General features: G+C 50.6%; 1 protein-coding gene across 3 annotated transcripts in view; it reads left to right on the top strand.

The window, feature by feature from the left end:
* Positions 1-27,071, top strand: part of DOCK1 (dedicator of cytokinesis 1) — a 528,429-nt gene that overhangs the window by 483,509 nt on the left and 17,849 nt on the right. For 2 of the 3 annotated variants that reach the window (XM_030333989.2, XM_030333988.1), the window contains exons 39-47: positions 3,329-3,418; positions 4,237-4,341; positions 8,846-8,987; positions 9,122-9,200; positions 10,678-10,762; positions 13,738-13,824; positions 16,575-16,751; positions 17,930-18,013; positions 22,997-23,134. In XM_030333989.2, coding sequence (XP_030189849.1) covers positions 3,329-3,418; positions 4,237-4,341; positions 8,846-8,987; positions 9,122-9,200; positions 10,678-10,762; positions 13,738-13,824; positions 16,575-16,751; positions 17,930-18,013; positions 22,997-23,134 — 987 coding nt within the window. The remainder of the gene's footprint in view (positions 1-3,328; positions 3,419-4,236; positions 4,342-8,845; positions 8,988-9,121; positions 9,201-10,677; positions 10,763-13,737; positions 13,825-16,574; positions 16,752-17,929; positions 18,014-22,996; positions 23,135-27,071) is intronic. The other variant, XM_030333990.1, reaches the window with a different exon arrangement.

Raw genomic sequence — 27,071 nt, 5'->3', positions numbered from 1 at the left:
ACCAGAAGGAAAAAAAAAAAAAAAAGAAAAAGTTTGTATCCATGAAACTTGAAGAAATGGTACTTCCTGGTTACTGGGAGGTTCAGAATGGTAGAGAAAAGGTTATCATCTCAAGAGAGTGTAGCTAAGACCATCTGAAGAAAAGGGACAGAGGAAAGAGTGTTCTCCGAGCGGCAAGTAACTAGCGATTTCAAGGATGCAATAAAGTGGACTAAGGATTTCAAATCAGAAAACAAAGGTGTGTGTGGATCTGATGCTTTCTCATTCAGGGCTGTGGGAAACTTCATAGCCTAGTGCAGGAGGTAAGGCAGAAGTTCAAACCCACGAGTTAGAGCCAATCTTTCACAGAGGTAATCTAAATCTCGATCGCATTGAATCTGTCTTCTCTCTGGTACTGAAATATCTTCCAAGGTGTTCTCATCAGAAATATGAATTGCCCACACTCCTTAGAGCCCTATCCAATTAAAAGTAGATCTAAATCTCCCTAATGCAGAATCCTTTAAGACACTGGGGGAAGAGGAGGGAATGTGTATTTATAGAAAATCTGATAGAAAACACAACTATGTCACTTCAAGCGTGAGTCGGATGAGGTATTTATTCAAGACTTACATTTCTTTTAAAAACAATTACTTTTGATATGTATCTAAAGCATCTCCTCTGTCATTTAGGATAAAAACAGATTAAGCTTTTACTCAGTAATGAATTAGGCGCCCTAACATTCTAGGCAGCTCATAGAGTGTGTGCTTTCAGAAAACTAAAGAAAAATCCTGTGACCAAGAATCACAAGTTAAAGTTTTCTTTGAAATGGAAATACTCTAAGGGAGGAATTGGTTACTGGAGCTTAAAAAAGACATTGAAAGTGCGAGAGAGGTTTCCCCTTCCTAGAAATGTGAGCTTGGGCCCCAGCAGAGGACCCAGGGAGGATCTGGAACAGGAGATTAAAATAATCCCAGAATGCAAGGCATCTCTGAAAGCGCCAGTGGGATGGAGACAGTGGCAGCTCCGGGAAGGGAACAGTGTGTGGACCCAGGAAGGGCATCTTGGCCACTCTCTCTCTTTCCTGGGCGCTGGTCCCATCTCAGAAATCTTTTTCTACTCTGGGCTTATTTTTATTTTTGTCTTTCAAATTGTTAAAGTATAACTCTCATTCCAGAATAGCTTTTTTTCTCATAAAAAATAGCAGATGGTTTATTTAAGTAGTAGCTATAAAGAGTATTTTAAGTCTATTGGGCTGTTCAGTAATAAGTAAGGCCCTCGGTGGGGTCATTCTACTCAGAAGAAGCAAAGACCAACCGGCAGATGGGTGTTCAAGGATGAGGGTGTGCCCAGTATGGGAGCTGGTCACTTGTGTTCTCAGTGGGAACCTGGAATTAATGACTAGTCTAGTTTTTATCTATCTATCTATCTATCTATCTATAAAGTTTGTTTATTTATTTATGTATGTATGTATTTATTTGTGTTGCGAGAGAGAGAGAGTGCGCACACTCAGTGGGGGAGGGGCAGAGAGACCGAGGGAGAGAGAATCCCACGCAGGTTCTGTGCTGTTAGCACAAAGCCTGACATGGAATTTCGACTCATGAACTGTAAGATCGTGACCTAAGGTGAAATCGAGAGCCAGATGCTTCACCTACTGGGGTCCCCAGGTGCCCCGATGTATCCTTTTAAACCCATCCGAGCAGGAGGGAGCGAGAGAAGCCGGAAGTGCTAGCACACGGTCATTGTTATGGGCTGAATGTTTGTGTTTCCTCCCTGCCCCCACCGAATTCTTACTTTGGACCACCGCGTGATTGCCTTTGGAGATGAGGCCTTTGGGAGGTAATTATGTTTATATCGGGTCATACGTAGGGGTGGCCCCCATGATGGGAATCACTGCTCTTCTGAGAAGGGGAAGAGAGCCCTCTCTCAAAGCTCTGTGAGCACATAGTGAGAAAGTGGTGTTCTACAAGTCAGGAGGAGGAAGGCCCTCACCAAGAACTGAATCTGCCTGCACCTTGATCCTGAACTTCCAAGCTTCTAGAACAGTGAGAAATAAATGTGTGTTGTTTAAGGCACCCCATCAATGGCATTTTATTATAGCAACGCAAACTAATACATTCATGAAAAGCAAGAGTTTTAGAAAAAGATCAGGTTGGGCCAAGTACACCTCTCTGTGCCCTTGGGCAAGTTACTGACCTGTCTGACCCCCAACTTTCTTATCTGCAAAATGGGTGTAATGAAGTACCCACCCAATGAGGCAAGGGACTTGCTGGACAGACAGCAAGCTCAGAATCACTTGTCCTGACTTTAGCGGCCACCATCTTGTGGGAATGGTAGCCATCAAGAAGTGGGTGTTTCCTGGCTGGGGAAACATTATGTGGAATGGTGTGGTGCTTTCCCGATTCTAAATCAGTAATCTTCAGTTCTTCTAGTAAACATTCTTCAGTAGGCCTTCAGCTGTGGTCCAGAGGTTTTAATAATGCTCAGTTCTGCCCTCAAGGGGCCTGTGGTCTCTAAGGAGGAATGACAGAGAAGCACTCCTATTTCAATACATTACCACCGGGTTGGAAGTCAGAGGATCCTGGGTCATCGTGGGAGCACACGGAGAGTTGGCGTCCAGAAAGGCTTCCTGGAGGAGGTGGTTCCTCCATATGTAACATATTCTTCTCAAGTCCACCACTTTATTCTTCCCAAGAAAAAGAAGGGAAATTCAGGTCTTAGTATATGTATCCATTAATTATTCCACATACGCCAAAGTCTATCAGCCTTCTAATAAATCAGTTACTTGATTGGAAACCTACTTTCAAACTACTACCACAGAAAGTTCCCTCTTGCAAAATGATGGCAGGCTTTAAAGCCTCACAGTATTTGCACACATAAAGCAGCTTGTTGCAAGCTTTAATTTAGCATTGAAAGATATCCTGTTCTTACTGACAGTCCACTGTTATGTGTATTCAATGGGATGATTTGGGAAAATCGAAAAACCAGGCTCCCTGTAGCCTCTCGTAGCCCCACCCGAGGGTGGTTCCTACCCTCGGCTAACCGGCCGCTCCGAGGCATCAGAGGCCGTCCCTGGAGGTGGGAAGTAGATGGAGCAGGCCAGAACCGGCCAGCAGACTGCTTTGACCCTGGGCAGAGGCGTGACTGATGAGCCAGTAGTGGACAAGTTTAGTCAACTGACATCTGGTCATGAGCCTCTAGAAAATATTTGTATTTTTCCCACATTATTCTCGTAGTGTTTTCATATTCAGCAAGCGTATTTCCAAATTGTTTTCTTATGAACAGTTGTATTACTATTTCATTCCTTGACTGCATGATTCAGGTTTGAGTTTCTCTTTCTTTTTCTTCGCAGATGTGGGAGGAGGCCATTGCTCTGGGTAAGGAACTTGCTGAACAGTATGAAAACGAGATGTTTGATTACGAACAACTCAGCGAATTGCTGGTAGGTCTTCTTTTCTTTCTAGTGAAGTAAACACAGGCAATCCACACTTGTTTTTCTGGGATTTCCCTTCCCGTTTTGACGTTAGGATTCCCCTCAGGCCTTCTGTGGGCTTGGCCATGGTCCTCCATTTTGTCCAGGATGAGAGTCTTGATGTATTTGCTGACCGATTCTGGCTCACGAGCACTCACGTTTATTCCCAACTGAGCTTTGGTAACCAGACTAAAGCTGTAAACAACCGCTGACCCCACATGTACAGAGCTCTTGGTGGCCCCAGAGTCTCTGAGAACCTCTGCTGGTTTAAAACTGACCCCGTCTACAAGGTAGGTGGGTGAAGGGAGAGTAACCCAGACCTTTCTCCTGCTACAGACACTGTTTGTATTCAGCACATCTACTTTATGATGGTATATATAATATTTATCATTAATTTAGACCAGAATTCTGCCCTTTGAAATTGCTCTTTAATGTGGCCCAGTGTCTAACTGATACCAGTTTTTAAAATACTAAAGACCAGCCACTTAATCAGAAGGAAAACCATTTCTGTGGCACCTCTTTGGTTTTTGAGAACACAGATAAATCATACTGGTTACTGAGTTTCGCTCTTTTGGGCAGATTCCCTGCTCAACACTGGGGGTGAGGGACAAATTCTGTCCAAGCCGTGCGTCGAGGTATCCAGATGCACCAGGCGCGTGGCACCTCCCTCATCGTCATCCTCCCACCCAACTGGAATTGCCAAAGCTTGTAGAGCCCACTGGAAGATTCTAGAAGAACAAATGCTCAAATGCACTATTCAAACCTGAAATGTTCTTTCTTCCTTTCAGAAAAAACAGGCTCAGTTTTATGAAAACATCGTCAAAGTGATAAGACCTAAGCCTGACTATTTCGCTGTTGGCTACTACGGACAAGGATTCCCCACATTCCTTCGGGTAAATTTTGATTCTGTTTAATCGAAGCCAAGATTGCTGCCTGGGCAGAGAGCCCCTCCCCGTTCTGAGGAACGATTTGGACTTTGCATCCGTGGGTCGCAGTCTGACTCTGTACTCTTAATAGCTCTGCTTAGCTTAGGGTGTGAGAGAGAAGGGCTGAGAACATTTTCTTTGGTTGCATATAAGCTTTCCATCTGAACTTCCCTAAACGGAACTCTCCTTCAGAGATTTAGGTGTGTTTTTTAAATTGTGGTAAAATACAGGTGACATAAAATTTGCCACCTTAAGCAGTTTTAAGGGTACAGTTCAGTGGCACTAAGCACATTCACATTGTTGTGCCATCATCCATCTCTGGAACTTTTTCATCTTTCCATCCTGAAATTCTGTACCCAGGACAACAGTGACTCCACGTTCCCTCACCTCTCAGCCCCTGGCAGCACCGTTCTACTTCCTGTCTCTATGAATTTGCCTTTTCTAGGTACCTCATAAAGTGAAATCATACACTCTTTGCCCTTTCGCGTCTGACCTATATCCCTTGACATACTGTCTTCAAGGTTTATCCATGTCGGAGCATGGATCTGAATGTCACTTCTTTTTATGGCCGAGTATTCCATTGTATAGATATACCACAGTTTTGTTCATCCATTCTTCCTTCAATGGACGTTTGGGTTGTTTCGGCTATGGCGAATCATACTGCCGTAAACATGTGTATTTTTAATTATGTGAGAAATTGTAAGGGGATTTTTCCGGCCACATTGCTGGGGACTCTGAATCACCTTCCATTCCTTAGATAGGCATGTGCTGCTCGACACGGGATTGAAGAAATACTGTGATCGTCAGCCAAATGCCCATTTCTTAGCACTCATGAGGCCAGAGGAGAAATTGTGTAAATACATGCAGCTTGACCTACTAGTAGAATTGTTTACAGTTTCTCTTGGATGCCATTGACCAGTGGGCCATGATTTCCTGTCATTTCTTAAGACAGTTTTTGAAGGCACAGGGTTTTCTCTTATTCTGAGAGACCACAGGTGATTCCTCTGGTTTGGGGAAAGCGGGATCTCTTGTCTAGAGCATAGCTGTGTGGGGCAGTTAGATCCAGGAAGGAGATTTTCCTAGTCCCGGAGCTGTGTTCCGTTGACCCTGGTGGTTCTGACTGCACAGACGTTCCTGACGTCCCTTCATGCCGCCACCAGCAGGAAGGACTTACTTGCTGAGGACCTGTCATTGTTGATATGACATCAACAAGTGAGCCTCCCAGGTCTGGTCTGCTTCAGAATGTGACCTGTTGATTTGTCCACTCACTCAAGGTCTGGGGTGACTGGGGCATCTGTCCCTACCCTGTCCCTGCTGGTGTGTCCTCTCTCCTTGACACCTCAGCTTTTCTCGTGCAGCTGTGGCACCACATGCCCGGGACAGCAGTTGACCAGAGACCCAGATTTTGGAGAAAATCTTCCTCCCAAAGAATGAATAAAGGACATTTGGTTATGAGCCCTACATTAGGGAGGATTTTGAAGTTAACTACATTTTATTTTTATTTTTAAGAAGTTTATTTATTCTGAAAGATAGAGAGAGAGAGAGAGAGAGAGAGAGAGAGAGAGAGAGAGAGAGAATCCCAAGCAGGCCTTGTGCTGTCAGCGCAGAGCCTGACGTGGGGCTCAATCCCGTGACCCATGAGATCATGACCTGAGCCGAGTTCCAAGAGTCTGACGCTTAACCAACTAAGCCACCCAGGGGCCCCTGAAATTGACTATATGTAAATAAAAAACCAAGCTGAAGAATGTTATGGGCTTGGAGTTGACGTTGTTAAAGGCTTTCATTAAGGTGTGTAGATCTGTATGTGTGACCCCATGTATGTGTCTCTAAGAGAGAGATGGAGCCTAAATCATGGCTGTGCTGAGGTGTTACAGTGTGTGTGGCCCTCTGTGGACAGTGCTGTGACTTCCCACTACTCACTACGCTCTGCCCTGGCTTCCTGACGTGCCGGTGGGCGGGGCGGGCACTTTGCGGTCCCTGAGCCGATGGATGCCTGGCGTGCAAGTGGGCTGGGAGGGCACACACGATGTGTGTGCTCCGGGGACCGCACTGGGTCATCTCCCCTGTCAAAAGGACAAGATGCAAAGTGTGAATAAAGGGTTTAACGGGCACGATTAATATTGAACTGACTTCCCCGCCACACCTGAATAATTCTGCAGGACTATGGCAGTATATTTATTATGCTTCACAGATCCCCTGGCGGGGGTCAATCTGACAATGACATTAGCGGTTACAAAAACTCAGGGAAAATGTTTGGCTGTTTAATGCCCCTGAGGAACTAACTGTCCCTTTTGCTTTGTTTTTCTTTAAGAATTAGTCTCGTTGGCTTCTGGGTTTGCCTTGTTTGGTTGTTTGTTTGCTTTCATGCTAATATTTATGGTTCTTCCAAGGAATAAATATCTTTGACTATATATACATTTCCCCCTTGTTTTCATGTTTGAAGGGACTGCTTCAGAATGCAAAATAATTGACATTTCTAGAAAATGTTAGTAGTGCTTTCATCTATAACTCACTAGTGTTTTTCTATTAAAGTCTTTATATACATTTTATTATTATGTCTTTCTTCTAGTGTAAAGCATAATAAATTCATGCGAGTTTTGTAGTGGCCTGTTAATACATTAAATCTTCCTGAATTTCTGAAATGTTTGGCTTTATATAGCTTTAAAAGATGCCCACACTGTGTATTTATATTTCTAATTAAGGCTACATATTACTTTGGTTTCTGCTTGACATTATTTTTTTAGAGAAAGAGAACATTTTTCTTCTATAATGGGTACTTTAAGACATACCTAAGCACAAAGTGAAAAAAATATTCAATTCTTAAACTGTTCCTTCTTTAGTGATTTATGGGGACCCAGAATAAGTCGGGACTAGGGAAGGAAAGAAATTGAGTACCATAGGATCTCTCTTTATCTTCTGAAAATTCATTAATTAGACAAATTTCACTTTGACTTCGAACTCAGTCTCTAGGAGGTAAGCGTAAGAATGTTCCGTGGGGTGCTATTCTGTGGGCTTTCTGCCTTTCCTCTGCTCTGGCACCTGGCCAGCCAGGGTCAGGACGGATACCAGGGCTGCACCTGACTCATGACACCCAGGCTGGGCCTCTTGCTCAGTCGACAGATCCTGTGAGGAAAAGCATCGGCCCCCAGCCTCCTGTTTCTTCGGTCCCTTGGCGCCTTTTCCTTGTTGCCATCTTCCTTTAGGGTCAGACAGCCCTAGGGGTGAGGCAGGATGTCGGGGGGCCGGGGGTGTAGGCCCCAGAGCCAATGGTAGTGTCTCACTGCCCATTGCCACCTTTCTATGACTCAGTTGACACTCAGAAGACACTGTTGGATCTGTGAAGGTTCACAGAACTTTTACATCTTAGAATCTGAAAATTCCTTAGAGGTATGTTTACTGAGTGAATGTGTCACACCTGGACAGAAATGGCCTCAACAAGGCAGCCTGCGTAAGGAAGAAGGCTCACCGGCCTAACACCCACCCCCGAGGTCACCCCGCCATCTAACACCACCCCCAGATGGACTCTCCAGCTTGGGATTTATGGAGGTGACAACGTCTCATTTGAGATGGACAGTAGCCAGTTTTTTTTTTTTTTTTAATCCTTATTTATTTTTGAGACAGAGAGAGATATAGTGCAAGTGAAGGAGGGAGAGGGAGAGAGAGGGAGTCACAGAATCCAAAGCAGGCTCCAGGCTCTGAGCTGTCAGCACCGAGCCCGACGCGGGGCTCAAACTCACGAACCCCAAGTTCATGACCTGAGCTAAAGCCGGATGCTTAATTGACTGAGCCACCCGGACGCCCCCAAAAGCCAGTCTTTAGAAGGAGAACTCTGATGTTGAACCTGTCATTCATCACTGGGTAATCGTTGGTACAGCACTGAAGGGGCAGTGAGGGCAGTCCTCCCATCGGCCTCCGGTCTCTCCCCACTGGGGAGGCCGCGGTCCTCACACCTCCCTACTTTGTTCTAGACCCCTTTCCCTGTGGTTCTGCTGGTTGCTTGGCTGTGTCCTCTAGGCGACAGCTGGGAACATCGTGCTCAGGCTCTGAGGCCGCACCTCAATCTCACGCTCTCTTAAATTCCTCTCGGCAGGATGAGAGCTATTTAATTAGGACACCATGATGCCCTTGCCCTGGTGCTTGTACCCTCTCTCTCCACCTCATGCCCACTAGAGGGTGGGCCCTGATTGCTCACTTGGTTCTTGGTGGTTATTTTGGTTGATTGTCACTGTTAAGGCTGAAATCCACCCGCCGACTTTGGTAATGTGTTCAGTGCTTCGTAAACACTATTAACTTATGTGGCTCCTGTTTGCGTGTTCTTGATTAATAAGGCCAGTGTAATTACAAGCTGTTTTTCAATTCAATGGCTTTTTAAAGAAAACTCTCAAGCAGATTTTGAAAACCAGTGCATTTGTGTGTGAACTTGTCCTGACCTTCCCCCGTGGTGTTATTTAATGAATGTCACTGTTTCCAGGGGAAAGTTTTCATTTACCGAGGGAAGGAGTACGAACGCAGGGAAGATTTTGAAGCTCGCCTCTTAACTCAGTTCCCCAACGCAGAGAAAATGAAGACGACATCTCCCCCAGGCGACGACATCAAAAACTCGCCTGGCCAATGTATCCTTTAAGACGACCCCGCGGGACAGGATGCGATCTCAGCGCCGTGGGCCTGGGTGGTTGGGTGTACTTGGGGGCGTTGTCATGCCTGATGTCCATGCTGCCTTGTGATCCTTAACCCTCTTCACCCTTAGACATTCAGTGCTTCACCGTAAAGCCCAAACTTGACCTGCCCCCGAAATTTCACCGGCCTGTGTCAGAGCAGATCGTAAGGTGAGCGTCCCATTCCTCCTGCCCAACATACGGATGATGAAAGACTGTGCACAGATCTCTTACTAAGAATTTCCCCCTCGAAAGGATGGATTTTAGGCTTTGGTGAGCTTTCCAGATGCTCTGTTTACTTTGAAGAGCAAGAGAAGCAAATTATTTTGAGCATCAAAACAGTGAGGGAAGAAGTTAGTAATGTGTTGCCGGAGGGTACCAGAACTATTCCTTTCCTGATGTGGGGAGGCCGGGAAAACTTGGGAGGGCGGAGGGGGCACTCTGGTCTCCGTGTGACCCACCCAGCCCCACACCCAGTACCTCTGAGTCCCCGTGTGTGGGGAGGGCCGGACTGTTTGCACGCTGTGTGACAGGAAAAGGGATTGGGACATTTGCTTTTTTTGGGTGCAGAACCCCTTTACCCCTGCACCACCACGATTGTATAACATGGGATCATAAGGCAGATTTTTAGACTCACTAGTCGGCTATCCAAATCTGAGGTTTTGTGCCTCTCCGTTGAACTGCACCCGACTTAGCAATGCTGTAGAAACACTCTGCTTTAGATGTTTCTTTGATATTAAGAATTTTGTTTTCTATGTGATGCATGTTCTGGTTAAGAAATTAACCTCTCCAATGGCCTGATAGTGCTCCGAATCTGTTTCTTTCGTATCCTGAAGTCTGGTGGGTTGTGTTCTTCCTCAAAATTCACTCTCCTCTCTTTAACCTCTTGTTAGCCATAATGGAAAGGCAGCCAGGGTTCTGTATTGATGAACGATTGCTTCCACAAGGCACACATTTTGAGGTTTGCCACAGTCTATCTCAGCAAGAGGCACTGGAGCAAATAGTGAACGGCAGCTTATGCTTAGCTGCTTCCCTGTGATGTGGGGAGGCCACCTGCCTTTCAGTGCAGGGGACGAGTAAGTCGGGCTCTCGTATACGTGTGGAAGCCTCCCCCTCCCCAGGGACAGAAGGTACACGCCTGTACCATGCATGCATGTCTCGCTGCTTGTAGGCCCTGCCTTCTGTAGACCTGAAACCAAGGTACGCAAGGCCTTTTTAAAAATAATAAACACATACTTTAAAATTTTTTAATAACTTATTAATAACTAATTGTTGATTCACTATATGAAAGTGATAAATTATGAATTAAGATGTTGAAGTAGGAAACACAAGAGCGGGGAGCTCAGGCCTGTTTCCACCCTCCTTGCTTCCCCTCTTCTCTGTGTGTGCCCGTCTCTTACTCAGCATCTTTTCTCCCCGGAAGGTTTCCAGGGACAGGGAAGAGGCAAAACCTCAGGGTAATTTTTCTACCCGCCAACATCTCTCTTCCAAGCCTGGCGGGGAGAGAAAGCCACAGCCATCGCTCCGGGTCAAGGTTGGGGGTATTTTAAGGGATGCAGTGACCTGTCGCCAGGCCAGACCCCACATCTGAAAGCAGATCAGCCGCGTTGGGGGTTAAATGTCTAACGATCTATCTGTCTCTATACAGTTTTTACAGGGTGAACGAGGTCCAGCGATTTGAATATTCTCGGCCGATCCGCAAGGGAGAGAAAAACCCAGACAATGAATTTGCGGTAAGAAACAACAACCAAAAAAAATCCCAAAGAACTCATCCCGCCGCCTGCGAAACTGCCGGTGGAGAACGGGCCTCAAAGGCGAGCACGGTGCAGCGATAGAGGTCTTTGTGGCCTGGGTGCAGAAATCCCAAAACCAAACCCTAACCCCTTCAAATGTAGTGAAATGATGAACATCTCACGAAGGATGTGGCCAAGGCCTTCCAAGTTATCAGAAAGGGCAAGTGCTGTGGTCCCACTTCTTGCGCCCTGGGCACACTTGCTTCCCTCCTGCACTTCTCTGAGTTGTCTCCGTCTGGGCCCCTGGGGCCGGGAACACCCTGCTGGTGGTGCCTCTGATACAAACAGGCACACGGAGGGGCCGAGCCCTTTATGCAGCTGTTTGCAGATGACAAGCAGTCAGAGGTGAGCAGGGCAGAGACCCAGATGCTCGCTGTCCAACGCCTGAATTTCCCTGAAGCACAAGGTAACAGGTGCGCCCGGATACCACTGAGTCGTGGGCCGGGTAATTCTCTGTGACGGGGCCGCAGCATCCCTGACCCTCTACCTGATCGATGCTGGTGGCACCTCCCTAGTTGTGGCAACCAATCACACGCTGCCAAATGTCTGTCCCCTGCATTAGTCACGGAAATGTTAGCACAGATTTTTGCAGCCTTTTAAAACATGCGCCTACAGCTGGTTGAATGGATTCCATTTGCAAAGAATAAATCAATTCTTTGAGATAAAGCACAGTTTTTTTAAACGTTAACATTTCTCCCTCCTTCTGCCCTGCAAGCCTCCTCTGGAAATCCCTAGACAGGGAGGCATTGGCCACGGGGACCCTCGGTGGGGGACCGGTGGCACTGCTGGGAGCCACGTCCCCCTGCCTGCAGTCAGGAGGAGGGGTACAGAAGGCGAAAGGTCAATTACGCCCCGCTGCTGGCCCGGAGAGAAGTTTGGAGCCCTTCCAGCAAAGTTGCCTCTACCCAGCCTCCCCTTGAAGCCCTAAGTTTCCTGGACTCTTCGGTCCTCAGGGCAATGCCTGACAGTGTCCAGTCACAGCGCTGGAGGGCCCTTCCTGCCCCGAGCCGTTTCCTGTGTGTCCGCTTGAGTTTGTATTCCGTGAATTCTAGTCTTTCCCACGTAGCACGCCGATTTCTCCAAACGAAGACCATGCTTCTTGGTTAATGCCGGCATCCCGGGCCTACTTGGTAACTGGTCACTGTGGCGTGGCCTGTAATAGGGAGGGGACGAGTGAGGCACTGCCCAATCAAGACACCAGCGCCAAGGGCGGTGGCTTTCTGGCGGTCTCTGTCAGGGTCCCGTGGCAACAGCACTATCGTTTATGGAGCGTCTCTCGACTGTGGGATTTATGGGCAGTTTCTTGAACTTCCCTCACACCTCTCATACCCAGCAGTCATGTGTATTCTCATACCGTAAAGAAAGAGGCACAAGGAGGTCAAGCAAATTGCCGATGGGTGTGCAGCCAATTGGGGCAAAGCTCGGAATAACCGAGACTCCTGACATTTGGGGCTGCACTAAAGCCTCGGGGGCTGCGCTCCTTCTAAATGGCCCTGAAATCCCCTGATGGCCCTGTTAGGCCCTCACACTTGGAGGAGGCTTTCAGAAGCCACAGGATTTAGTCTTTCACACACCGGATAAAGCCTAAGGCTTCCAGATACGCATGAGGCTTTTTGCAGCCATGAGAAGCCAGGCTCGGCCCTGCTGCGGGCGGCCTGGCTCCAGGGGCCGGGCACCGGGAAGGCTGTCCCCACCTGGCCCGGCACTCGGGGTGGCCACTCAGCAAGGGGTGAAGCTCTGGGAACCAACGGGCTAGCAGAGGAGGAGGGAGGCGGAGAGAGAGCGCCGGAGTTAGCCGGAGCTGGCTGGTCAGGAAGCCCGAGGTGGAGCCCCGGGACCCTACCCAGGCTGTGTGGGCCCCTGGGGACGCCCCGCAGGCGTGGTCCAGATGCTCTCAGGGCACAGGCTGCTGTTTTCTAGGACAGGCACCTGGGGGAGCCGCCTCCTGGGCCCAGAAGAAGCTTTAGCTGGGGAGACAGGAGGGAGGCCTCGGCTGGGCCCCTTCCCTCTCCCCTCTGGAGCCTCAGAAGCCAGGGATAGAAGCCTCTCTGAGATCCAGTCCGGCTCTCTGGAATTGCTGACATTCCACTGTCCCAGCTCTTTATGTCAGGACCGCTGCTGACAGCGTCGCACTGCCCAGCGATGGTCCATTGTAGGGACGAGGTTGCCACAAGCTGGACGCCGGCAGAAGGCGGGGGGCGGGTAAGACCCCTTGCACGGGCTTCTGCGCAGCGTGCGGTTACGTTTACTGGCTTGAAGCAGTTTCCCACAGTACATAATGTACTATTCTACGAAGAATATGGATTATAAAATGGTACTTACTGGCAATACGCGTGTTTTGTCACGCTTAGTAAGAAGTCTGGAGCAACCGATACTGAAATTGTTTAAGCCATCATCTCTGATTTTTTCCATATCCTTAGTTTTTCATGTAAATGGGTATTGGTTGTGCAAGAGAAAAATGTAAGCCTGAAATACGGATTGATTCGTATCAGAAAAAGTGACTAAGGTTTTCCTTAAAGCCTTGCTGCCTTTGAGTGTAACGCGAAGTACGGCTAACGGAGAAGTCCTTGGAGCCTTTCCACAAACCTATTTCCTCAGAGGGAGCTTCCCTCATTTTGACGTCCAGAACTCTCCCTGACTCTCCTGGTCTGTTTTCTTTGCCCAAATGTCAGAGAGGCTGGCACCCTTGGCCAACAAAGCAGGGGACACTGCTGGGCCTCGTGTGACCATCTGACCGATAAGCAGAGCCTTGGTCTTAACCTCGGAGCAGACCTGCCCCGCAGAGCACGTGGAAGGGCCACTTGCGACCCGTCCTGGGAAGAGCTGTCCTGCCCGGAGGACTTTGCCTCACAGAGAATTGTCACCCTGCCCACACCCTTCTCCTGACAAATACCATGTGTGTGTTCCCTTTGCAGAACATGTGGATCGAGAGGACCATATACACAACAGCGTACAAATTACCTGGAATTCTAAGGTGGTTTGAAGTCAAATCTGTTTTCATGGTAAGGATACCCCCCAGAAGGGACCCCGTCCTATACCCTCTCTTCCGGGGTGCGGTACGCACGCCACGACCCCAGGTCAGACGAGACTTAACCCACAACCACCCCGTGAGTTCCTCGGGGTATCAGCCCTCCCCGACCACGAAGGTTGTAGCAGAAATGCTGGGTGATCACAACCGGGTCCGGCTTACAAGGAAACCAGAACGAAGATTTCGTTTCTCCTTCCGAAATATGTAAAGCCAGTCGTCGCTGCACTGTTTTGACAGCTCTCTCTGTTATCTACATGAAAAGTTTAAGACAAGTTCCAATTTATATACACGTTTTAAGGTCTTTCTTCCTGATGGTTTTATTGCCATTTACATGACAAACAACTTGATTAATAGTACTTGCTCATTTCAAATAAAAATAGCTCGAGAATATACCCCTCGCTGGCACTTTTTAAAGAAATAATGACTCACATCTCATTAGCTAAACTTTTTTGCCTTGCCTCAGTGGTGAGCTATGGGGCAGTCTCTTCTACCCCAGCCAGAAGCAGGCAGCAGATTCCTACTGAATCTATAGACGTATCAGGGAGTGGCATTTGCCTGGATAAAGAGATCTGATTGAAATGTGTCTGTTTTCTCGTGTGTCTAATGCCTTTTGTTTTCAGCCAGCAGGATCTTATCCAGAGGGGTGGTGCCTACCATTTAGTTTACAAGGAGGCCCCCTGGAAACTCCTGATTTGGTTCCTGAATGTGGCTGGAGCCTCTCTTCTCAGCCCTGTTTCCCCTCGTGTCCGTCATCCATGCCAATCAGAGCTCTGGGCCACATCCGCACCCCCCATTCCCAGGTGCCCCTCCTCCTTCTCTGGAGCCCCGGGTCTCTCTGTCTGTCCCTGCCTTGGGCACTTCCATTTTCTGCTCTGGGAGCTCCCGCTCCAGGCCCCCCATAGCACCCAGGCAGGCCCTGATGGATGGAAGGCTCAGATTTGTGGCAGGTGGCAGAAATGCAAGCCTTTGCTGGCACCATTTAGAGCTGGTGACGTACGTGTGTGAGAAGACAGAGTGGGGGACTTCGCATAAACAGGCACTAATCTTCCTAATGAGCCTCTGCCCAAAGCCCTCAGTAATCGGGGATTTCGTGAGCCAGCCAGATTTCCAGAGGAAGGCGCTTAACAGCTCGGAAGTGGAGAGGGGTGAGCCCCGGCTTTCTGTAAAGATGTGGTTCCGCCACCGGCTCTGTTTGCCATTTTTAACAAACTAAGAGGCTGGAAGCTGAATAATCCCAGAGCGGCAGAACCGAGCCGCCGCTGCCGACACCTGCCTCCCCCTACCCCCCCCCCCCCCCCCGCCTTGTGCATGCCTCCTGGGACGGGCCATCGTGGGATGCATGTGGGGTGGCAGCTAGCCCTAGCTGTTGGACAAAAATAGGAAGCTGTTCCTTCTTGAGGCAAAGGGGATCCTCAGCAGGGAGTTAGCAGTGGGTCACAATGGAAAACCACCCTGCTGTGTTGACTTGGCAAAGCCGTGTGCCTGGGACGCTGCGTTCCAGGGTCTGACAAAGCCAGGGATGCGGCGACAATGGCGGTCGTGCGATACGTGCTGTTCAGGCTCAGGGACACCCGGGGGCAGCGGGCCCGCTGGCACGTGGCCAGCCACCTTTCTGTGTGTTACAGCCCGTCCATCAGCCCCCGGGCAGCACAGGGCCAGCAAAGCAGGTGGCTTCCCCCACGGTGATTCCGAGCATCCCTCTAGGATCTGGGACCGGCCGTGAGCAGACTTGTCCCTGCTCAAGTCCCCGCTCCCCCTGCTCCCCTCTGTCCAGCAAACACCCCCCCCCCACCCCGGGAGCTGCAGCAGGAAGAAAGCAGGCTGTTCTGCTTTGCTCCTTGCTGCAGAGGCCCCGGGGTTCCCAGGCTCGGGTGGGGACCCATCCCGCCTCGTTGGGAAGGACCAAAATGATTGTGTGTTGAAATCACCCCTGGGTGTGGCTCTGTGGCCCAGCTGAGCATCTATCAGAGAGAGGCCTGGCGGGAAGTGGTCGTGACTGTTTTAAACCCGGCCGTGTTTTCATGACACCTTAGCGCTGAGCTAGCGAGGCGTGCTCGGCTGGGCCTTGCAGGGAGCTGCGGGCCCCCAGAGAGAGGAGGGCGTTTGCGGGATGGACGGCGGTCTCCTGCCTCCTACACTAAATGTCCCGCCGACCAGTGGCAGGTTTTCCTACAAGGGGCCATTGGAAGTGGTGATGTGCTCTCCCTGGGATGGTGAAGCCGTTCCTTCATAAGAGGGTATGGGATCTGATGTAGAGACCAGCATAGAGCCCTCCTCCGCCTCCCTGACCAAACAGGCACAGGGGGCTTACACAGTGCCTAGGCCTCCTGCCTCAGGGACACTGCCAGATTGCTCAAAATTTCTCAAAACCTTACCCATTTTTAAACAAGCAGATCACATGTGCAAACACACGCAGGCACACACGCATGTACACACACGCACCCACCCACATATGCACACACGCACATCAGAGCCAGACAGCCTCGTATGATCCCTTTGGGATTTGTGTGTGAGGGCCACGCCCTTGGAAATGCGCAACGACACGATGCTAAAATACCCAGTTGCTCTTGTTTGGGTGATAAGGGACCCTTCCCAGCAAACCCCCCGGGAAGAAAGGTGCATGGGGGAATAGGAAGCCTGGCCCCAGCTGGAAATGCCTCACCAGAGGCCCCTGGTGCCGTGGACACAGCTGGCCTCAAGTCACGTCTTCCTTCTTCCCCACAGGTGGAGATCAGCCCCCTGGAGAATGCCATCGAGACCATGCAGCTGACCAACGACAAGATGAACAGCATGGTTCAGCAGCACCTGCACGACCCCAGCCTCCCCATCAACCCCCTCTCCATGCTCCTCAACGGCATCGTGGACCCTGCCGTCATGGGAGGCTTTGCGAATTATGAAAAGGCACGTGACATGCCCGCAGTACGGCCCTGTCCTGGGACAGACTGTCTCCAGACTCTTACGTCCAAGCCCTGAAACTACGTGCTCTCACTGACCGATCTCAGCAGGGACTGCGCCAAGGCCAGGCCGGGAGCTCCCGGAGGCGCCCTATGCCGGCTGTAGAAGGTCCAGGCCCGACCCCAAGCGTGACTCCCCTGGACATTGTCCCCCCCCAGGTTGGGTTGATGGAGCTCTACAGAGCTGCCCTCAGGTGGCTTTCAAGAGTTCTGGGATCATTAAAAGCCAAGAGATAGAGTTTTAGCCAAAGACGAAAGAATTAGAACATCTGGGATAGGTGGGCATGGAAGGTAGGGGAAGAAGGACGACTGGTCTCCCTGGAAAATATCTCATTAGGAATGGGCAGAAGTCAAGGACACAGGGTGTGGTCCAGACCAGGAGTCTACATTTTTTTAAGTTCATTTATTTTGAGAGAGAGAGACAGACAGCACGAGCAGGAGAAGGGCAGATAGAGAGGGAGGGAGAATCACAAGCAGGGCCTTGGGAATCCCCCACGATCATGGTCTGAGCCAAAATCAAGAGTCGGCCATTTAATCGACTGAGGCCCCGGGACGCCCCCGCTCCCTGTTTTAGTACTCAAGTCTGGAACTTGGCCGCGGCCATTCATTCCTTAGTGTCTGGGGCTGTTTTCCCGACCTAACAATGGCAGAGTCGAGGCCCTTCCCAGAAGAGTGTGCTGAGCCCTTGTCCAGAGGGAGTAAGAGCTGAGACAAAAAGGGCACCTCCGGAGAGCCGGCTAACAGGAGTGACTGTCCTGGGCAAGGAGGGAGCGCTCTGCCCTCAGCAGCCGTTAGGTGTAGGGCAGGCCCAGGGCAGGGGGCAGGGTAGGAGTCAGGGGCAGGCAAACGGCTGGGGAGCCACCACCCAGCGAGCTGAGCGATCCAGGTCAGCTGTGGCTTTGCTGGCTTCCGAGGACAGAGGTGCCACCCTACGTCGCCCCCTGGGCTGCCCGTTCACTCCACTTGTTGCGTTGGACCTAACCAGACATTTCGCGCCGAGCGCTGGGGAAGGTCCGTTCCCTGCGAGAGGCGGGTCTGTTGTATACACGGCTCTGTCCCCAGGGTCGGGCGCAAAAACGTGGGTCGGGTGAGCGGCGTGCTGAGTGGCTCTCCCTGTCTCCACAGGCCTTCTTCACAGAGCGGTACCTGCAGGAACATCCAGAGGCCCATGAGAAGATTGAGAAGCTCAAAGACCTGATTGCATGGCAGGTAAATGTCTGATGGCCTCCCAGCTGGGCCGCAGCGGGGAGAAGAGCCGAGTCGAGACCCGCAGCCACCCAGGCCACCTCAGCACGCATGCCAGCCAGTGTGGACATCAGCCACAGTGCGTGCAGCCGTGTTTGTCCCCTGAGAACCACCCCCCCACCCCCACCACCACCACGGCCGTGATTAACTCAACTCGTAGGCTGCGGTTGTGAATCTGAACACACAGAAAGGCCTCTCTTGCAAATGAGCCTGATCTGTCTCTGCTAGAAAATCTCTGTGTGGTGTTGACAGAACAGAGTATGAGAGGCCGCAGCCTGTCCCTGGAAAGGCGCTCTCGCCCATGCTGCCTACGTGGGAGGCACAGGTGGGCCACTGCAGAGCATCCACCCGTCATGTTCCCCCTGGTGGGGGTCTGGGGGGGGGTCCTCCTTTGTGTTCTCCCTGCTGTAATTCTGTGTGTTATTATTGTGCTTCTCTACTCTGGAGGCCTCTGAGTCTTTCCTTAGAGGGAACTGGTCTTAGAAGGACAGGTCCAGAGGGTGTCTTGTGTCCAGTGGGAAGTAACTTGTTCACTTCGTGAGCCTGGTGGGGGGGGGGGGGGGTTACATCCAGACCGGTTCTCCCGGAGCTCTGTCTACACTTGCCGTGTACTGAGGACGGCTCACCTTCTCAGGCTCCGTTTTCTCATGTGGGCGGCGAGGAGGGTACTGGCTGACCTAATCCCCACACAGCAGGCTGAGTAAAGGGGGCTGAGGGAGGGTGGAGGCCGGGGTCACCCTGCGCCTGGCCAGCAGCAGACCCCAGGCCACTTTGTTGGGCCGGGGGTCCCAGGCTGCCACTTGGGGCCCTGACACAGGTGAGGCTGTACCTCTGAGGAGACATCTGTGTGGTCACTTTGACCCTGGCCTTCCCAGAGCCTCACCTCAGTGGCTTCTTCATCAGCAGCACGCTAGCCAGTGTGACCTCTCAGGGTCGAGTGGGGCTGAGCTCTGGATTTGAGCCGACTTACAATATATGTATGTTTCCTTGTAATAAAATATACCTAACATACAACGTAACATCTTAACCAATTCAGAGTAGGTTCAGCAGCATTAAGGACATTCACATTGTTGTGCAACCATCCCTTCCCTCCATCTTGCCATCTTGCCAAAAATCTCTTCGCTAACCCTCCGTTCTCCCCTCCCTTGGAAACCACCCTTCTGTCTCCATGGATCTGATCATTCTAGGTACCTCGCGTAAGTAGAGTCCTGTGGTATTTGTCCTTCCGGGACCGGTTGATTTCACTCAGCATGATGTGTTCAAGGTTCATGCAAGTGGTAGCCTGTGTCAGAAATTCCTTCTTTTTTGGGCTGAAGAACATTCCATTGGATGAATGGACCACATTTTGTTTGTCCATACGTCTGTCAGTGGACCCTTAGGTTACTTCCACTTTGGGCCGGTCGCGAATAATCTTGCTGTGAACATGGGTGCACAGGTATCTGGTTTTTTCCTTGCTTTTATTTCTTCTGTGTGCATATCCAGAAGTGGGATTTCTGGATCAAATGGTAATTCTGTTGTTAATCTTTTGAGGAACCGCATCCTCCATGTTTTTGTCAATAGTTGTCATTTTCTGGTTTTGTTTTGGTTTGGTATTTTACAACAAGCCATCCTAATGGATGTGACCTTGCCACAGATCTGTAGGCATCTATTTGCATCGGAATTACTTTGTGATAAGAAACCCTGGGAGCTGGGCCCAGGGCTCTTGTTGGCCAAGGATGGTTCTCTGCATGAAATGTAAGCCTCCTGTGGACAGCCTCCCTCTGTTTCTAAAAAGAGAGTGTAAAAGCCTGAACGATTCCATTTTAGAGGTTGTAGAAACCAAAGGCCACAAAATTCAAACTCCATTGAAGGCTATAAAATCATTGCCACCCAAAAACTAGTTTGGTCGGCAAAAGTTGTATTGATTTTTTTTTTTTCTTGTAAGCTTTTACAGCAAATTGGATTTTAAGAGTTTCAAGTCCTACAGAGGAAAATAATTTGTTCCCCAGAGAGAACTTTATGTCATCACCCCTAATAACTATATTAAAGGATGAATTTTAAAGCAGCTCACAGGAAAGCTGGAAGAAGGAATCCATTTTCCAGCAACTTCATTAAATCAAAGAGTGATGAAAAATACACATTCAACACATTACCTGTGACTTTGCTTTCATTTGCAAATGTTTGGAAACTCATACTTGGGTGTAATTGAGTCATACGGTCATTAAAAATAAGAAGTTTGGGGTTAACAGGATGCTGTCTTCCGTTTTTGTTTGTTAGTATGTTGGGTTTGTTTTTTTTCTGGAAACTCGCATCAGGGCAGAGTGAGGTTTTCTCTTGGGAATCCCAAGGACTTGTTGGCAGAGTTTCCTTCACTGATGTGCAATAAACATATCTCCATGCCTAAAATCGTTTGTGAAGGCTGGGTGTTAAGCGCCAGGCAGCTCTCCATTTTGCTGTTGCCTTCCCCCAACCAGGATGGTCCTGACATGCTTCTCCCAGGTGGGAGCTAGTGACTGCCGTCTGTGGGCTTCTTCCAAGTTTACAGCTGATGCCAGGTCACGAGCGAGCCCCGGCCCCTTCCTCAAAGGCACGGCTCTGTCCTTCCCCAAGAAAGCCTTGTTAAGCATCCCTGCCACGTGTCCAAAGATGAATCCGTACAGACTTGTACTTAACCTCTATGTTGTGTACATATTTCTCATTTGAAATGCACAAAGATAAAAGACCAAACTCACTGGTCATCCCCAGCTGATGACAGGCGTGACTGTTGTCACCAGGGACGGTGCTCCTAGAGCCCTGAGCAGTGCTTCCAAATGTTCTGTGCTGCTAGCAGGCCATGAATTTGTGTAGGGGACACACAGGGACAAACTTCACATATAGCACTGCTGTTTAGAAGGGTGTCTTTGGAGAGCAGGCTGCGTGCTCACCTTGAATGACTCAAGGAGTGACTTTGGGGATGTCCTCTCTCCTCTCTGGGCTCTGGAAAACTTTTAAGAAATGCAGATTCCTGAGATCTACTCCAGAGCAAACCAGGACTCCACGAGTGGAGTTTAGGAGCCTGCTGGGAGACTCTGATGCTCATCCAGGTTGGAACCCACTCAACTACGGGGTCTCCAAAGATCACTTCAAGCCTTATTCCATGGCTTGTGTTTGTATATTCCAATGTGTTGGAGTGTTTGCACAGAGCATCGTCTTATGTTCAGCTGCAGTTCAGCCCCAATCAGACACGAAACAGAGGCAGAATCCCGTCCTAGAAGAAGGTTGTATCGAGGGCCTGGTGAAGTGATCAATTCTCATACCCCATAAATTTCACCTGTCAAAGTGAAGTTCACGCGGCTCATTAGGTACCAGGAACCTAGACCAAATGGACTTAACGTCAGTCCAGCAAGTAGCTTCTTTGATGTCCAAGAAACTGGCCAATTAAGGCTCTTAAGCAAACCAACAAAAATTGCAGAAACTATTAGACCACATTTTGTATATTTGAAAAAGGTCCATTCTGCAGAAGAATGCTTGCGGTGTCTCCAGTGGCTGTGCTTGAACCTCAAGACAGCACCCCACGCTTGCTGTCGCACCCAGATGGATATGACACATTTACCATCCCACCAAAAGCTGTCCCCGGTGCGCCTTTGCTACTACGCCCCACGGCAGGACTCGGAAAGCAGAAAGATTAATGCGAGCATTTTCTACTGACGCACCTGAACACACCGTGGTGAGCTCTGGGGAAGCTGCCATCTGCAAGAGTAATTCATATGGAATATTAAATCATCGCATCCACTGTGAAGTCTCACCTGCACACTGTCCTTTTGGCAGTAACTGGTCAGAAAGGGATACCTAACGTGCACCTTGGGTGTAGACCCAGCTGTTGGCAAAACCAGCTTTGTGCCCATGCAGCCCAAGGGCAGGCTGCGTGGGTTGCCGGGTGGGTTGTACCGTAGGAGCACTCCTTCCGTCTTTCCCTGGAGACCACAAGAGGCAACCGCTGTGTGCTATAAATGGCAACCAAATACATTTCATGCATTGATTCATCTTGATAAGATTTCTTGAATTTGTTCGCATGAAATTCAATTGTGTGCTTATTATCGTTCTTACTAATAAATCTGCTCATTTAGGTTGGTGTTCTGTCATATTAGGAAAATCTGTTTTTAATCAGTATCTTGATTTAATTATAAGTTATTAAGAGGAAGCCTCTTAGCTTGATTGCATTGAAGAATGTCTAACTCCCAGTCCGAGCCTCCGGAGGGGAAGCAGAAGCTGGGGAAAGAAAGCCCTCCCTAGACCCCCACCCCTCAACACCAGTGATTCTGGGGGGGTCTCTGGGGCTGGGGAATGAAAATGTCTCCCTGCGACGCTTTTAAAGGTCAGCTACATCCCCGTACTTGGCAGTGAAGTGTTGGCATGGATATTTTGTGACAGCAATGTTGGCAGAGAAGTGATTATTTTTAGTTTTAAGGAAGAATAAATTCGGTTTTCCTCTCCAAATAAGAAGATCCTTCAGGACTATAGATCACATATAATTAGATTTTTACATTTTAGAATAGGGTTCTCAATCGCCTATAAAGGCTATCTTCTGGGCTAAAAAAATCTTTGCACCGTGACATGACCCTTTGCTAATAGGTCAAATTACGGCAAAACAAATTCAAAATGCAGTTCTCCCCAAATTCACGTGAAAAGCACAGATGAGTCTGTTCTGGGATTGGTCCACCGAAGGGAGTCAAGTCAGGCAAAGACACTGAGTGGCCATCGTGTGCTGAGCACACTGCACTAAACGTGTCCAATTTAAAACACAAAGGATTCTAATTTGAACATTTTGGTCTTTGGGGGTAATGTGCCTGCTGATGACTTTGATTCGCGGTTTGATTTGGAAACAAAACAGTTGCACTTTGCACACAGTGCCACTTTCTGCCTGGTGTGTGCTCCTCTCTCGAGACCACTGACCAGGAAATAAGTAGGGTTGACTGCTGTGTTTTTCAGATTCCATTTTTGGCTGAAGGGATCAGGATTCATGGAGACAAAGTCACAGAAGCACTGAGGCCATTTCACGAGAGAATGGAAGCCTGTTTCAAACAGCTGAAAGAAAAAGTGGAAAAGCAATATGGCGTCCGAACCGTGGTAAGCGGGTAGCCTTGCAGAACGGATGCCTTTGCGTCCTATTGTCCTACGGTGACAGGCCATGGGCAGAGTGAGTAAGATGTACATTTGGCGCCTGCTTGGGATTTAAAAGACCTCGGCCCCTCGTAAGTCCATCTGCCAGGAAACCGGCAGACTCTTTTCAATGATTGGAAATGTCGGTGTGCGTAAGCGTTCGTGAATTTGCTTGATCACCAAATACCCTGCTCACCTGCTGTGAACACGACCTCCCCTTAAAGTGGTGGGACAACAGAAAACCTCACAGAGGCCTCACCTACAGCCGTACATCACCCGCGGAGGGTTAAGCAACACATAGGGCAACGGCACTCTTGATGTCCGAAGGCGGAGGTGGAGCCTATACCCAGTCCAAAGTCGGAGTGTTTGAAGCGAGTTTGCTGTGGGTTACTGAGATCTGAAATTGTTAGCAAGGACGTCACCTCTTAAAGGAGTGGGCATTGGTCTAGGCCAGGAAAGGTTAAGCTGGAGACAGGGACGTGGGGAGAAAGGGCTCACTCACCCAGTAAAGGCTGGGCGGCCAGAACTCGAATGGCACGCCAGAGGCCAGTGTAGACACAGCCGTGCCTTGGGCAGAAGAGAACTCACAGGAGAAGCTGGGAAGGTGCCCAGCCCCCAAGAGCCTGGGACACGGATCTGGGGCGGGAGGCTTTGCTCTGGATGTGGGGGCACACCTGGGCTTTTGCTAAGAGTTTGTGGAAGGTTTCTGAGTGGGGGCTGGGGTCAAACTCATGATAAAAGATTGGCCTGTAATATGTAATGAGGCAAACCATCAGACAGGAGAAGCCCTGGTAATAGTGGCACAGTGTTTACAGGCCACAGTGTAAGCGGCGGGCTTGAGATGCTGTCCGTGAGCCATGTCTTAGCAACACGGGGGCGAGGCCCAGCGCCACAATGTCGTGTGAGCTTGTATCCTCACGGCCTCTGGGAGCCTTGGTGGGTCCTCACCTTGACTGCTCGTGGACTCTGGAGACGTCGGGCACAGCAGATGACCCCAGGCCCCCTTTCCCAACGTTCAGAGGTAAGCAGCAGTGGGACAAAAAGAGGCGGCGAGGCTTGCAGTCTAGGATCCCAAGCCTGTGGCATGAAGGAGGGCAGGGCACACACGTCTTCCACTTTCCTGCCAACGAAAGGCTTCTCACATCGCACAGCACTGCCCGCCGGTCCCTGAAGAACCAGGCGTCCAATGCAGGGCCCATTCTGGATTCCCGTTTGGCCCGATTCCGTCTGTCTGCTGTTCCCTCCAGCTCTCTGTTGCTCTTTCTGTTGAACTCCCTTCTTTTCTTCACAGATTCATCTCACTTAGCAAACACTAATTTAGCGCGAACCATATGCCAGGGAGCTTTCCAAGTGTTTTGCAAATATGAACTTGCTTCATCCACTTAACACTATGAGGGAGGCACCGCGGCCATCCCCGTTTTACAAATGGGGAAATGGGGACACAAGGTCATACCCTGGCAGTGGTCACTCCGGCCGCCGATGGAGTTTGAACCCTGTCCATCTACCTCCAAGTCTGCGCTTTTAGGCGCAACTCTGTAATTGACATGGCAGAGCGTTTCTTTCTCTGGCTCGTGTGGTCGGAGGCAGGGAAGAGACCGAGAGGCCCCAGAAAGGAGCCGATCTGGCTACGACTACCCCGCATGCTCTCCCACCCTGACCGCCCTCGCCTGCTGTGGCTGGGCATCAGTTCCCCGTGGCATCTTTGCCCTGCGCCCAGCAGGGTCTGAGCCTGACAAAGCCGAGAGAACACAGCCTCTGGGCTCTGGTCTGAAAACTCAGCCTGCGGGGATCTGGAGCTGCCAGCCCAGGGGGAGCTGCCTGGGTGCACAGGGTTCCCAGGCCTGGGAACCAGGGTGCCCCCTGCCGGCTGCACCGGACGACCCTTCGCGCCGGTCAGAACCCTGGAGCGCCGCGCGATCGCTCAGGGGCTGCGGCTCAGCACGGTCAGGTGGCAAGAATTTCAGAGGGCATCGTCGTCCCGTCTCTTCCAAAGTTTTACACCACTTTTAAGTCCTTCTAAGAAATACACACTTGTGAGATCTCCAGGTTTTCGTACTGAGTGAAAAGCTTCCTCTTTTATCACTCATATAATTTCTATTTCAAAATGACAGAAACCTGTCGGGCTCACCAAGCACCCTTCATACTCCTGTCTCTGCTGGGATTCATTTCTCCCGCGCAGGCTTGCTGCTGGGCACAGGGGAGAGGGGAAGCAGGGGCAGGTGGTGGGGCTATTGCGTGGGTGGTGGTGGGCGGGGGCAGGGGGCTGTCCTCCTACTCAGGGACAGGTTTCCCCTGTTCCGCCACAGCCGACCTCCTCGGCTGGAGATTAGCGATTTCCATCCACCACATCCTGAGACGGCATCGTGCCCACCAAGCGGACCACCTCTCTGTAGGGGGCCGCCAGGGCAGCCCCCGACCCCAGCCCAGCTAGGGGCCAGACAGGCTTACTGGGAGGGCGATCCGGGAATCGAATGAAGGGTGCATTTTCTCCCCTTGGGTGCTTTGTTTCCCGGAGCTGCCTCCCTGAGTCCGTCCTGGGACCCCAGACACAGGATCTGCAGTCAGCCCTCCCTTGAGCAGAGAGACAGGCAGATGTCCTTGTCATTCTCTGAGAAATGTGACAATAAAAAGCAGTCTGGTGTGAGTCTTTCCTGCCTTATCTGCTCTGAAAACTCGCGAGCATCTCAGAATACTTTGAAAAGCAATGTAGTATCATCCCATTAAAAAAAAAATGGATTTAAAAATAAAAACCCCATAGAAAAGACATAAACCATTTTGTCAATTTTTCGGATCCAGCCGAAGCCAAAGACAGAAACAGAAGACTTGGACACTCTCTGACTTCTTAATCTACAGGCGGCTCCGCCAGGCCCCTGCGCTGACTCCACCCTGGCCTTCCCCTGGCCGGTGCTGGGGCTCGAAGGAGCCACCGCTCCCCGCACAAAAGCTCACAGCCGGGCTTCTCCGGATGCTTAGGGAGTGAGGGGTGCAGAGCCCGGGGTCCCCGAAGAAGGGACCACAAGTGCCTGCCGTATTCAGCCCCAGCCCCTGTGTCTGCTTCAAGGGCTCCTTAGCTTTTTGTCTGCCTTCAAGCTCGTGGAAAGGATTTCTGCGTTTGTCACACAATTCCTGTCCCTCTTCCTTGAAGCTGAGGAGCGAGGGAACCACACCTGGGTCCCCCCTTTCTCCACCCTTGTCTCCACCATCCCTTTACCCCCCACCTCCCCCCGAGACTGCTTGCCACCGACTCCTCCCCGGTCCCCCTGGCGGCCCCCGGCCGGACGTGCGCACGGAAAGCACACAGACTTCCTCCCCCCACCCCCTCGGCTGACTCTCGCCCTCACCCCGCACCAGGGAGAGCCCACCAGGCATCCTCCAGGCCCCGCGCCGCTTGTCCCCGGCCTCCCCTGTGCCTCACGTTCTCACTTCTGCTGTTCCCGGAGGCCCCTCCTGCCTCCGGCCTCCAGGATTTCTCCTCTCCGGGCCTTCCTTCCAATGGTCATCTGACCAGGATCCGTGGAACCCTGGGGTTCCTCAGAGGCTCCTCGGGAGGCTGAGATGATAGTTCAGCTTCTCCGGTTCTGTCTGCGGGAGTTCAGTGGGGTGTCTCACCAGGGAGAGAACTTGGCTTGCGAGGCTCACAAGAGTAGTCCTGGCTCCCAGCTTCCGTGGGACGCGCAGAGCTGACCGAGGGTCCTTCCGTCTGTCCCCCAGCACCGCCCCGCCCTGCAGCCTCTGAAGGGTGGGGTCACCTCCTAACAGCATGCACGAACTCTCCTCACTCGCCCTGCCCACCTCCCCACGCAGCCCTTCTGAGGGGCCAGCGTGTCACCCTGTGGATATTTCCCGAAAAGTAGGAAACGCACCTGCTTCTCACCCTACCCGGTGAAGCACTTGTCGCCACCTC

Source organism: Lynx canadensis, chromosome D2, assembly GCF_007474595.2.
Source record: "Lynx canadensis isolate LIC74 chromosome D2, mLynCan4.pri.v2, whole genome shotgun sequence".
In the NCBI taxonomy this organism is placed as follows: Eukaryota; Metazoa; Chordata; class Mammalia; order Carnivora; family Felidae; genus Lynx; species Lynx canadensis.
Note: the sequence above shows the minus strand (reverse complement) of the source record. Positions and strands in the feature narration are given on the sequence as shown.